Source organism: Heterobasidion irregulare (assembly GCF_000320585.1).
Source record: "Heterobasidion irregulare TC 32-1 unplaced genomic scaffold scaffold_10, whole genome shotgun sequence".
NCBI lineage: Eukaryota > Fungi > Basidiomycota > Agaricomycetes > Russulales > Bondarzewiaceae > Heterobasidion > Heterobasidion irregulare.
In genome coordinates this window covers 1,216,434-1,227,710 of record NW_009258206.1, presented here as the reverse complement: position 1 = coordinate 1,227,710, position 11,277 = coordinate 1,216,434, and the positions used below count along the sequence as shown (strand labels likewise).

Here is an 11,277-nt window from a genome sequence, read left to right as displayed (position 1 = left end):
GGAGCGACGGTGAGCGAGCTGGCAGGGAGTGAGCGGGAGAGCCAGAAGCACGAGAGCTTCGTCTTCGCGCGGCTGCTTGCTATGGGCCTGGCGCGTGCTCGGTTCTCCCCGCCGGCCGCGACGGAGGATCGCCGTGAGAAAGCGCACCGAGCGCTGAGTTATTACCTCCACCGACAGGATCGTCCATCACATCCCTCTCTCCACTTGATAGCCGCAGATCTGTTTCGCGCTGCCTCCCACCCAGATCCTCACCAGCCCCATTCGCCCCCCGTCCAATGCCAACGTCGTCTGTGCGAATCTCATGCCCAAACCATAGCGTCCTTCTCAGCGTGTGTCGCGACTCTACATACGACCGATCACGTCAACTACCAGCCTCTACAGATCCCTGTGCAAATTGACAATCGTTTCACCGGCGACGTGCAGAAGGAGGCATTGCTAGCGCCGCCGATTTGCTACTTCGGATACATAGAGCACCGCCTCCACTGATCCTCCTCCTTTCACATGCAAGGAGCAGGTCGACTTGGCCGGCGTCCCCGCAGGAGAGCAGGACACCAAGCTCAATCCGGGGGTCAAGAAGGATGGCCACGCGGGAGGAGGATGTGCGAGGGACGAAGATGCTTTGCGCGAACTCATCACGTGACCGCGACCCTTAGTCACCTGCGATTACTTTCTTCGGTCGTCGACAAACATCTGAGCACTATCCGAGTACCATCGTCGGCACACACAATGGCAGATCGCTTCGAATCCAACATCGACGCGCTATCTAAGCTACTCCCCCCACGCCTCCTAGCCCCGCGCGTCGGGATCGTGTGCGGCTCCGGTCTCAGCACGCTCGCATCGAGCCTGCGCGAGATCGTTGAGGTGCCGTACTCTGCATTGGCAGGCTTCGCGACAAGCACGGGTGCGCCTTGTTTCTTATTAGATGATGATATATTACTGAGTCTTCTTGGTGCTGTGGGGACGCACAGTTCCTGGTCATAAGAGCATCCTCGCGTTTGGCCTCGTAGGCGAGGGCGAGGGCGTGCCGGTCGTCGCGATGCTTGGACGTGTATGCGATCGTATACTGCGTCCTAAGCGCCCTCATTGTTCTAATCTATTGCTAGCTAGCTTCACCCGTATGAGGGACACGCGCTATCGGCGGTTGGCTATCCCATCCGACTCATGGCGCAGCTCGGCGTCAAGGATATAATCAGTGCGTCGTGTTCCTTGAATATTTATGAGTAGCTGACTACTATTGTTATTTACTTCTCTCAGTCACGAATGCTGCCGGCTCACTCAACCCTTCTCTCGCTGTTGGAACTAGTGCGTTTCTTCCTCCTCTCTTCCCCTTCTATCCTACGCGAGCCGCTCAAATCATCGTACCACTCATTCTCCGTTCCCAGTCGTCGTCATCCACGACCATATCGCTCTTCCTATGATGACAGGCCTCAACCCCCTCATCGGCCCCCCCACCTCTCCCTCCCACCTCCGCTTCCTCCCTCTCTCCTCCGCCTATTCGCGCGCGCTGCGCCTTGCAGCCTTCCGCGCCGCCCACGCCCTACAGCTCGAGCGCACGGCGCTCGCGGAGGGCACTTACGCGTGGGTGAGCGGCCCGACGTACGAGACACCCGCAGAGGGCCGCTTCCTGCGCGCCGCGGGCGCGGACGTCGTGGGTATGAGCACCGTGCCGGAGGTCATCGCCGCGCGCGACGAGGGCCTGAACGTGCTCGTGCTGAGCCTGGTCACGAACAAGGTCGTCATACCCGACGAATATAGGAGTATCAGGGAGGAGGTCGACGCAGAGGTACGCTTGACCATCGCCACTGAATCGTACATTCCGACCTAACGGGTATCTTGACGTGATGCTTTATACATTGCAGCTTGCCGGTACGTCGATCGAGCGCCCGCAAACCCCTACGGTGTCTCACGAAGAGGTGCTCGAGGTCGGCAAGCTCAAGGCGGACGTGATGAAAAGTCTCGTCGCTCAGATCATCGCTACAATTCCTGCCGCGTAGTCCACATTCCTCACCGAACTCAGACCAAGTGCACTAGGGAAAGAAAATCAAAGCGCGCGCGCGAGGACTCTAAATCAGACGGAAGGAATATATGGAAGCCTGAGATGCTATTAGACAGCGGTGGAATACAGCCTAATCGACCATGTATATCATCGTACAGAGAGGATTAGGATCCTTTGCTAAACGGTATAATGAAAACACTATGTGGGGAAGCGTGCACGAGGGCCTCAAGAATTCCTTGCGCTTGGACCTGTGGCTTCCTTTTATCTTTCGCGTTCGGAACTATCCTCCTTTGCACTGAATCTCGTTATTTTAGCCTCCCTGGACTGGCAGGAGATGCCTCACACGCATGGTGCCTGTGATTACGAGCGCGCTGTTGAGTTCAAAGCTTGGCTTTTGTCTCGTCTCTATACTGCGCCACGACGGGTGGCTCCGCTTGGGCCCACTTGCGTCACCGGCCATCAGCATCGCGATCCCCAATTCAATCGCTCATTGTCCACTTGGGCATAAAGGGACGATGCGGCAGGCCCGCCAACCCAAGCGATTTGTCAAACATACCACGCCGGCAACAATGCTCCCCAGCGTGACAGGCTCACCCCTTGCGTATGCCACAACTCTCACAACTTCATATATACCAAGAACATCGACGAGCTGGACTTTCAACACCCGTTTGTCCCACATGTTCTCTCGCAGTACTCTCTCTCACAGGCAAACCTCCCCCTCTCCAACGCAGATGGACATTCCTGAAGAGCTAGTTCCGCACCCATTTTCTTTCGAAGATCACGAAGACATACCATTCACTTCTATGGACATAGCAGCACTTCATGTGGACGTCGTCAGTCAGTCGTCTCATCCCTTACCCGCCGCTGCCTGTCACGCTGACCAACTACGATGCTGAACGCCAATAGCGGAGAAATGGCTAGAGCCATTTCAGACCGATGCGCGCGACTGTCAGGGTTGTGAACTTACCAAGCTTACTGACCTCGATATATCCGATGATTTGCTTGGATGTGTGACGGTCAGCAGTTCGTGTTGTTAGGGGGCTCACACTGACTTATCGTTGAATTTCGTCAGCTTCAATCGGTTCTTTCGGTACGGACAGTCGACGAAATAAATCACATCGACCTGAATCCCTTCAGCGATGATTTTCGGCACTACGAAAGTATTAGAGTCCTACGTCATGGTGCACAGCGAGGTCTTGTGCGTTCATTTCATCTTCGATTTACACCGTCATTCCTCAGGAGACCCTGTTTATAATGAACAGTTGGGAGCGGAGATGCCCTTTTACCACGTGATAGACCTTCTGAGCGATTCAACATTCACCGTCTATCCATTCCTTGGCGAAGTGACCGCACAGGAGTATTACAATAGGTTTTTATGAGATTGGAGCTAGTGTTTTGTGTCAGCCAATATTCTCTGTAAGTCAATTCAACCATAAGACACGCAATGAATACGATGGTAAAGTGTACTATGATGGCTCTGATAGGTTTCCGTGGGGGAGAATCGAGGATCTGGTCAGTCAAGTCAGTAGGCAGATGGCCCATCACAAGTCGTATTGATCTTTGTTTCTTCTTGTCTATTAGCGACATTGTCTTGTGGCAGAAGAGGTTGTTTCGAAAGGAACACTTATAATTGAATGGTCGCCTGCAACTATTGTGGTATGTAAATACAAAGATCCCAGTGTCTCGTTCCCACGGCTCATTGATGCAGAGCAAGTGGGAGGACTGGCCGCTCCTGATTGAATTTCAGCCTGGGCATTCGGCCTTCAGCAAGCACGGTCGCAACCGAGTTTATACAAGAGATTGGTATTAAACAGACACTTGAGTCGTGAGTTGTCTTGCTCATCGTCTGCCGCTGTATTTTACGCTGAACTATTACGATGCCACACGTCAGTGTATGACTGGCTCAATTCTAAGACCCCTCCGGGAGATGGGGACGGAAATCTCAACCTCCAGATCGAAGATGAGAGTCAGCATGAGCAGGTCAGTAGGTCGTCTTTATTGGGTGTCCCTAACTATGTGCTGACCTCCCATTAGCAACCTTGCCTTGTGTATGACATCATTGCAGAGGCATCTGAATTACTATTTGCATGGGTGCCCGCGACCATCCTGGTGCGTAACAGCCAGTCTCGAACATCCCGAGATCTCGTTCTGACGGCTGCTCGTACATCAGAGCAAGCGTGCAGACTGGCCATTCGTGGTTCAATTTCAGACGGAGGGCCTTCAATTATATAACGGTGGCTGCGTTAAAATCTTTTGGGCTGTGCCCGACACTCCTGCTGTTAGGAACGCTCTTGTGGCAGCCGGCGAAACGATCTGCTAAAAACCTCCGACTATCTGACAAGATTCTCGTGATATATATGTGTCAATGGATGGGACTGGTTACCCACCTCGCACGTTACAGGCTGTACGAGTACAAGACTGCTTTGAGCAATCGCAAACAATCCTCAAAATTTTGATGTGCAAGTTGAGAGTAAGCCTGGGTAGGCGCAGGTAATCCCTTGCGACAATTTGCGTTCCGGAGCACACGCAGATACGGACGTTCTTAGACGTTCTCAGACACTTCTCAGACCCGTTAAATAACTTACTATCAAATTCACCGTGCAGAGGCGATCGCGCAACCACCGTCTCCTCTAATAAGTTTCTGGATTTGTACAAATGTACGTTTATGACCGTGAGAAAATGTCGTTTTGAGAGAAATTTGTCGAGTTGGAACAGTTGTTTATCTGAGCCTACGCTTGCCGCTCCCTCGTAGCTGCTATCTAGGATTCCTCTCAGCTCTGGAAAGAGCCGTTCTCGCCCACCGCACCGAGATCAGTGTCGCGTCCGCCTTCTTCGTCAAACCTGAGGGGCTTCTTGTTATGGCTGATTTGGCTACGGATGACATGAGCACAGAAGACCGCCCCTGTCGTAGCGAGAGCGATATAAGGGACTAAGTTACTACTAAGTTAGCTAGGGAGGCAGCCTGGCAGCCGCAGAGCCCTCAACCTTGCGATCTCCTCGCCAGTTTTGCCCGTTTCCTCTATCCTAATGACGCCATCGCAGAGACTGACTCGACTCTCTTCTTGGAGGGCACCAATTCGCCTAGACATCTCATATGTTTGCCTGTTGTGCTCGTATGCTGAGGCAATGGCAATCAGGACGGTTCACAGTAGGAGTAGCGACTTATGGACCCTTGTTTTGAATTTCACTGAAAACCCTTCTCCACTAGATCTTACAGGAGTATCACGATCTCGGGTACCATATGAGAAATAAATATGGTCAAAAACCTTAGTCACCGCGCAAGCGATTCACACAAATCAATTAAATGTCATGACCTGGTTATTAAACGCACGAGTCCCGTCGTCCAGCTCTTCGGAGCCACACAGATTGGTGCCAAAGACAGCTGAGAGGACATACAATGATTGTTCAATCTTCAGACTTTTCGAAGCCGAATTGGTGGTCGGTTGGCTTGCGTCATTGAACGGTACGCCTTTAATTCAAAACACTATCCTTTTATTTGTCTCACCAGTACACAGCACCACTGCTCTCCATCCATGCGTGATCATACACAGCGCCAGTGGGGCACGCCATTTTAACTCCGCGACAGACCAGGCGTTGGAAAGGCAACCCACGGCGCTCTTAGCATGTGACCTTGACATGTCGCAAACAGATCATATATTGGATTTTATTGGACTCTATTCGGATCAGGACAATAATTCTTGGTCTGTTGCGCATGAGAATCGGACGGCGACACTGGGTACGGTCACTTGCGTCATAATTTTTCTCTTCCTCTAGCCTCAATATAAATCTCTTTAGGGCATCCTAAGCTTTTCTCCCAGCCACTGATGTACCACGGCTACCTTTGATGTACCACGGTAACTCGATTGCTTCCGCTTTTCTTTCTGCGGACCACCGCCACCAGCAACAGATCACACGGCGCCGCTGCACCTATCGCACACCCACACCCATACTAATACCTAAGATAGCGGCCCTCTGGCGTCCTAGCGATGATATGGGCCACTTGGGCTCCAACCTGGGCTCTTGTTCTTGTCCACTCGATCGGCTACTGGTTGATATCAAGCGTTCATGTTTGCTCTTTGTCCAGATTCTATCGTCCGCCGTGCCTTCACTTCGGTCACCGAGGTGGCGACTCGCCAGCGTGCCTGTCGTCGCTTGGCTTCCAAGCGTGGCATGTCGAACCCCGTAGCACCAATGCGACGAGCGAAGTGTGCTTGCCGCTTGTCTGTGCCACGGCTCTCATAGCCCTATAAATACCCACAGCACTGTTGCATCATCCACAACATTCCCTTCTCCCTAGCCCGCCCCTCCTCTCTCCCACTCCTCATTGCATATTTTTCTCCCGCTATCATCATCTATCACAATGGACGTCTCCATGATACGTAAAATGCGGCGTCAGGGGGATATCCCGTACCGGCTTATACCCAAAAATCCTCTTGAGTTCAATGATGACCCATGCTTTCCTATGGACCGCAAACAAGTTATCCCGTTGTGCAATGTCATCGAGTCCTGTACGTCCTCTCTCCCCTGTTTGCAGCTGGTAATAACATCAATCAACTGGTTCCTTAGACTATGATATGATGGGTTACGCGTCCGGAAGGTTTCGCACCACCGTATACTTTGGATGTGAAACGGTGAGTGGTATATGGCCCCGGTCAATGCGCTCCCACCGACATGCAGAGATACCACACCAGCGCAACAAAGTAATCACTTGTCGGAAATTCAACTCATCCGATGGGACTTTCTCGCCGAGCTTCGAAGCGACAGTTGTCAATAGATACATGAACAGAGCCTTGGTAGGTCTAGGACACGTTCTGTTTTTATTGTCACTCGTGACGAAGCCCTCATTATTCGGCAGCTTGGTGTTGATATCCCTTATTACCGTGTGCGTCCCATCGACAGCCCACAAACGGTTGTCATTATCTACCCTTTTCTTATGGAAATTGTTTCCGATGAGCCTTCGGCTGAATCTTACAAGGCGCATAGCTCGACGCCACGAGGTCCTGAAGACGTTCAAAGACTCATCGGGGAAATGGTCAGTCATCTTCACGTGGTGTAACTGTATCATGTTGTATTGACAATCATCTTACTCGTAGAAACAGTGTCTCGTGAAGGAGCTAGTCGAAGACCCATCTGACCCAGAAGGCGATCATTTTCTTTGGGAATGGACTCCTGCTATAATCGAGGTACATGGTCGTTTTACTCTTCTTTGAATCAAAACTTACCGTGCTTTCTGTATATTCAGAGCGATTGGGCGGGTCCCTTTTTGGTGCGATTCGAGAAAGGTTACCGGGCGCACTTGAAACATGGAGACGAGCTAGTGCACGCCATCTGGGCTGCGCCCAACACCGCACAAGCTCGCGATATTCTTCGAGCTCATGATGAACCGATGGCTGAACCAGTGGTTGAGTGATAACCGAACGTTCATGACAAGGCCCCGATAACAACAGATAGGTGTATAAGGATGACTCCGCCTCCTAGGACAAGTTTGCCAAACAATGTTTCATTGATTTTGAGAAAGTAGTTTTTTGATAGATCTTGAAAAAAATGTATTTAGCCAATAACAATCTGTTTGTTCCCATCTAGCGTTTCAACATGTCGATGCCAGTCCCATCATGCTCTGTGAGATGCTGAGATCTGCTGAGATGAGTCGCTTACGCCGGACAGGCGAAGACCGATAGAGAATGATGATAATAACGCTTCTGATGTCCTCACGCCTTATGTCCTCACGAACATCCAACAACGAAGAACATACGATTCCAACCATCACATAATGAACAAACTACGGAAACCTACACCTTCCTCACCTGCAAATCGTGGACTTAGCGGGCCAGCTCCAAGCAGCTCCAATGCGCGCACGACTAGCACCCCCGCTCATTCTGCACGATCCCCGACGCGCCCACAAACACTGACAGAGGCGCTGATCGTTCCTTCGTATCATACGACAACGCCAGTCGTCTCTAGAACAATGACTTACGCTACAGCTGACGCGGCCCTCGTCTCCTTCAAACCATCTCTACCGTCTCCGCCAGTCCCACAACAGCAACAGCCAGCGCTCCGGTACCCCAAGGCGCACGCGCCGCTCCCGATGTCCCCAGCAGAGCAATACTGGGCCGCCCGCGCGCTCACAGCGGAGACACTACTGTCGGCGGCGGAGGCGCACCAGCGGGAGGTGCGGAGCGCGGTGGATGCAGAAGAGGAGAAGCGACTGGTCGGTTTCCTGAATTTGTGAGGGTGTAGTCCGGGGTATTGACAGCGTGTTTGACTGGGGTTCGATCCTGACTTCCCCCATATTGGCCTTGCCCGAATTTACTCGACATGCAATCGAATCTCTTGGGGATGCGCGCGCGCAGAGAGACATCACAGTGCTGCAGAAAGCGCACAGCGAGCGGGAGCACAAGATGGAGCGCATTATGGTGAGCGCAATCTGTTTACACATACGAGGTGAAGGTACAATGATCCACGATCGAACTGGGGCAGATGTTTTCCGGGGTGTTCATTGCGCTCCTCGTAGCCGTGCTCGTTTATCTCCTCGTTGACCACCACCATGCACGGCACAAGGGACCAGCGCCCTCGATGTGGGGCGTGGCCTTGCCGTCCCATTTTACGATCCCTATTCTCTCACCGTGGACGTCCGTCGTAAGTTTCTCTCCTCGCACCACCCTCGCTTCCTCTTATGTTGGCATCCCGTCTTGGCCGTGTCACGATGCCCACTCTCGTCGCTTACTCACGCGCGTTCTCATAACATGCAAACGGGCACGCAATCAATTGAATCAAGGTGGAGCACGAGGCGTCGGTGATTGGCGCGAAAACGACGATCGCCTTCGCGCTGATCGCGGCGGGACTTGCGTATGCCATGTTCAGATACTGGGCCGCAGCGCGTGGACATCGGCAACAGCAATGACCAGGCATTCAAAGGAAAGACAAAGCTGGCATATACATACATTCATCATATAGCGTCATAGGTATCATACAGATATTGGAGATAATAGTAGCATAACCAGATGGACATGAAGAGAATTTACACACGCAATACCATACTTATGATTTATTGCTAGCAGTTGCGGGCGATAGCTTGTAGCACTCGTCTAGTGATGCCCAAAGTGAAATCTGACAGCGCAAGACATGCTGGAGGAGCTCGAAGCGACACACCTCACACAGCTTCTTGAGTTCGACCTGCATTTTCGGCGGGCCCTCTACTTCGGCCTTGATGATCCACCACTTGTAGATCGGGTGTGCCAGACGGTTTTCAGTGTTCAATAGTATGCTCGCGGCGGCGACCCAAAAGGCATGCGCAATGGCGTGGCAAGTCAACTGGTGATCGGACACATCCAACAGCACGGGCGGCGTCATGCTGAGAGCGGTGTGTTTAGCTGCGAAGCTCCTGTTTCCGACGATAAAGCGCTCGATATCTGACGAAGGGAGACGCTGGTACAAGAGACCAAGTGAGCTCGGGGCTGTCGACATGTTGGTCGCGTTGCTCAGGTCGTAGAAGAGGGGCGCGAGAAGTCTAGGGTCGGAGAAGTTGATGCGGCGCAGGGTGGCGATGGCCCCTGCAGGGTTCACGCGCCTGAAAACATGTCCCGCGGGCGCGGACATGCCTTCGCGCACGAACTGCTGGACGTGCACCATATGGTCCTCGAGTTTGGCAGGCCAAGTCGCTTGAAAGCGCGTGAGGACGGCGTTCTTGATAGATTCGGCACCGTACCTGTGCGCGGTTTTGAGGACACTGCAGAAATAGATGTAATTGTTCACTGTGAGCACCGGATCTGGAAGGCTGCGTTGATAGAGAGGGAAAAAAGATTGGATTTAGGACGAGTGGCATTGCATGATAGAGGAGGTACGCACAGTCCATCGTAGATCGCTGTCAGGAACGCGGCCATGTCGTCACTGCCGGCTTTCAGGCTGAGGAACAGCATATTGTCTTTGCGCTCGCGTTCGGGTGTTAAGAATTTGCTGAACCATTGGGCATGATCTGCGAGCCGGCTGATGTGAACGCGAAACAGTATCGACTCGCACTGAATGATGGTGTCCCCGTCTGAGTAAAAAAGCTTCGAATGATTCCGAAGCATGCCCTGTTCAGGCTCTGCGTCTATGCGGCGACGTTTATTGGGGGGTGGCGCTGAGTTCATGATGAAAATGCGGAGGTCTGTGTGAATGGGGAGGTCTGTAAGGATATCGAAGGTTTGAGACGGAAGAATGGATCGCTTTATGCTTTCTTGCCAGTGCGTCCAAGCGCGCGTCCACCATGGCCAATGTGTGGCAGAGGGTGGCATCAGCCATGAAAGCCTCGATGTGGTAGAGAGGGACGTGGCCTAGTGGTTTCATGGCCACATTGCGGTTCTGGGTCGGCTGAGATCCTGAAGAAAAATAATGATTATCAACGCCGGCTGTGGCCGCAAATCGGTGTCCTGTAATGGCCATCTTGTCTTTTCAACGTTCCTTGATATACATTCGACTTCAGCACTTCAGCCTCTATAATAGCTAGTCTATCGCTGCTCTGTTTCGGTAAACGTGCTCGCACTGTGTCAGGGCGCGCCCATGGACAACAATGGTCACGCAGGAGCCTCAGGGAGGTCGCCGCAGAGGTGTGGTACGCCTGATCGACGCTTCTATCTGCCCCAACGGTGCACCACGAAGGTGTAAGCTCGAACGGAGGGAAGCGATATTCGAGTACACCAGCTCAAAATGCTACCAGTCAGCGATGGCCTAAATCACGTCAACTGCAAACGAAATCCTGATGTCTATACTCACACTACGACCTTCAACTTTATCATTGACACTCCTAACTACTCGACCACTGTCTTCCCATATTCTCTCTATTATCCTCTGAGCCTTTCGGTACGCGTTGAAGCCTATTTCCATAACGAAACTGACCCACGCTGAGCCGTGATTATGAGCGTGTTGTCAAGTTGAATGTCATTATTTTGTCTCAGATTTCTACTGAGCGCCACGATGGGTGGATTCGCTTGGGCCCACTCGCATCACTGGCCATTGGTGGCCTTGCGCCACTGTTACGTCCATATCAGATGAGGGCACCACTCTCGAGGATTCAGGTACCCGCAGCGCGTTCATTTGGGCACAAAGCGACGAGGTGGCACGCCCGCCATCGCCGTTGCAGCCTAAGCGACTCGTCTGACATACCATGCCAACAACAATGCTGCCTGTTGTGGCAGAGTCGCCACTTGCGTATGCCACACGGCCCTCGCAGCTCGATAAATATCCAGAACGCCGCCGTGTTGTGTACCTGCAGCACCCCTCCTCTACATATGTCAGCCTATCCT

General features: G+C 52.5%; 7 protein-coding genes across 7 annotated transcripts; 6 read left to right on the top strand and 1 right to left on the bottom strand.

Annotated features, from left to right (window-relative positions):
• Nucleotides 1-81: 81 nt before the first annotated feature.
• On the top strand, nucleotides 82-640 carry HETIRDRAFT_454712 (uncharacterized protein; the record flags this gene model as incomplete). The annotated part of the gene is made up of 2 exons (XM_009552624.1): nucleotides 82-417; nucleotides 470-640. The coding sequence occupies 2 exons, from the start codon at nucleotides 82-84 to the stop codon at nucleotides 638-640; spliced, it is 507 nt and encodes a 168-aa protein (XP_009550919.1).
• A 47-nt stretch (nucleotides 641-687) lies between these two features.
• HETIRDRAFT_156541 (uncharacterized protein) lies at nucleotides 688-2,204 on the top strand. The gene is made up of 6 exons (XM_009552623.1): nucleotides 688-901; nucleotides 969-1,048; nucleotides 1,108-1,192; nucleotides 1,255-1,302; nucleotides 1,383-1,783; nucleotides 1,860-2,204. Exons 1-6 carry the CDS (start codon nucleotides 727-729, stop codon nucleotides 1,992-1,994), a joined length of 924 nt encoding a protein of 307 aa, XP_009550918.1. The 5' UTR covers nucleotides 688-726; the 3' UTR covers nucleotides 1,995-2,204.
• A 469-nt stretch (nucleotides 2,205-2,673) lies between these two features.
• HETIRDRAFT_429641 (uncharacterized protein) lies at nucleotides 2,674-4,929 on the top strand (the record flags this gene model as incomplete). The annotated part of the gene is made up of 13 exons (XM_009552622.1): nucleotides 2,674-2,833; nucleotides 2,903-3,012; nucleotides 3,069-3,194; nucleotides 3,259-3,365; nucleotides 3,401-3,412; nucleotides 3,481-3,508; nucleotides 3,578-3,652; nucleotides 3,764-3,821; nucleotides 3,888-3,976; nucleotides 4,031-4,157; nucleotides 4,280-4,400; nucleotides 4,601-4,653; nucleotides 4,772-4,929. 13 exons carry the CDS (start codon nucleotides 2,674-2,676, stop codon nucleotides 4,927-4,929), a joined length of 1,224 nt encoding a protein of 407 aa, XP_009550917.1.
• Nucleotides 4,930-5,305: 376 nt separating this feature from the next.
• Nucleotides 5,306-5,841, top strand: HETIRDRAFT_173952 (uncharacterized protein; the record flags this gene model as incomplete). The annotated part of the gene is made up of 3 exons (XM_009552621.1): nucleotides 5,306-5,459; nucleotides 5,505-5,732; nucleotides 5,792-5,841. The coding sequence occupies 3 exons, from the start codon at nucleotides 5,306-5,308 to the stop codon at nucleotides 5,839-5,841; spliced, it is 432 nt and encodes a 143-aa protein (XP_009550916.1).
• A 515-nt stretch (nucleotides 5,842-6,356) lies between these two features.
• Nucleotides 6,357-7,406, top strand: HETIRDRAFT_327764 (uncharacterized protein; the record flags this gene model as incomplete). The annotated part of the gene is made up of 6 exons (XM_009552620.1): nucleotides 6,357-6,504; nucleotides 6,563-6,789; nucleotides 6,852-6,878; nucleotides 6,972-7,028; nucleotides 7,096-7,179; nucleotides 7,239-7,406. The coding sequence occupies 6 exons, from the start codon at nucleotides 6,357-6,359 to the stop codon at nucleotides 7,404-7,406; spliced, it is 711 nt and encodes a 236-aa protein (XP_009550915.1).
• Nucleotides 7,407-7,766: 360 nt separating this feature from the next.
• Nucleotides 7,767-8,897, top strand: HETIRDRAFT_454709 (uncharacterized protein; the record flags this gene model as incomplete). Its single annotated transcript, XM_009552619.1, has 4 exons — nucleotides 7,767-8,204; nucleotides 8,347-8,409; nucleotides 8,474-8,632; nucleotides 8,772-8,897. 4 exons carry the CDS (start codon nucleotides 7,767-7,769, stop codon nucleotides 8,895-8,897), a joined length of 786 nt encoding a protein of 261 aa, XP_009550914.1.
• Nucleotides 8,898-9,610: 713 nt separating this feature from the next.
• Nucleotides 9,611-10,125, bottom strand: HETIRDRAFT_222673 (uncharacterized protein; the record flags this gene model as incomplete). The annotated part of the gene is made up of 2 exons (XM_009552618.1): nucleotides 9,611-9,770; nucleotides 9,842-10,125. Coding segments are annotated over 2 exons (444 nt in total), but the record flags the coding sequence as incomplete, so codon positions are not given.
• Between the last annotated feature and the right edge of the window lie 1,152 nt (nucleotides 10,126-11,277).

What these genes read in the sequence shown, in the direction of transcription:
- HETIRDRAFT_156541 (XM_009552623.1), top strand. Translation starts at nt 727, where the DNA reads ATGGCAGATCGCTTCGAATCCAACATCGACGCGCTATCTAAGCTACTC. An exon ending in AGGCTTCGCGACAAGCACGG is followed by an intron (nt 902 to 968) that starts GTGCGCCTTGTT and finishes GGGGACGCACAG; the next exon opens with TTCCTGGTCATAAGAGCATC. An exon ending in GGGAGGAGGTCGACGCAGAG is followed by an intron (nt 1,784 to 1,859) that starts GTACGCTTGACC and finishes TATACATTGCAG; the next exon opens with CTTGCCGGTACGTCGATCGA.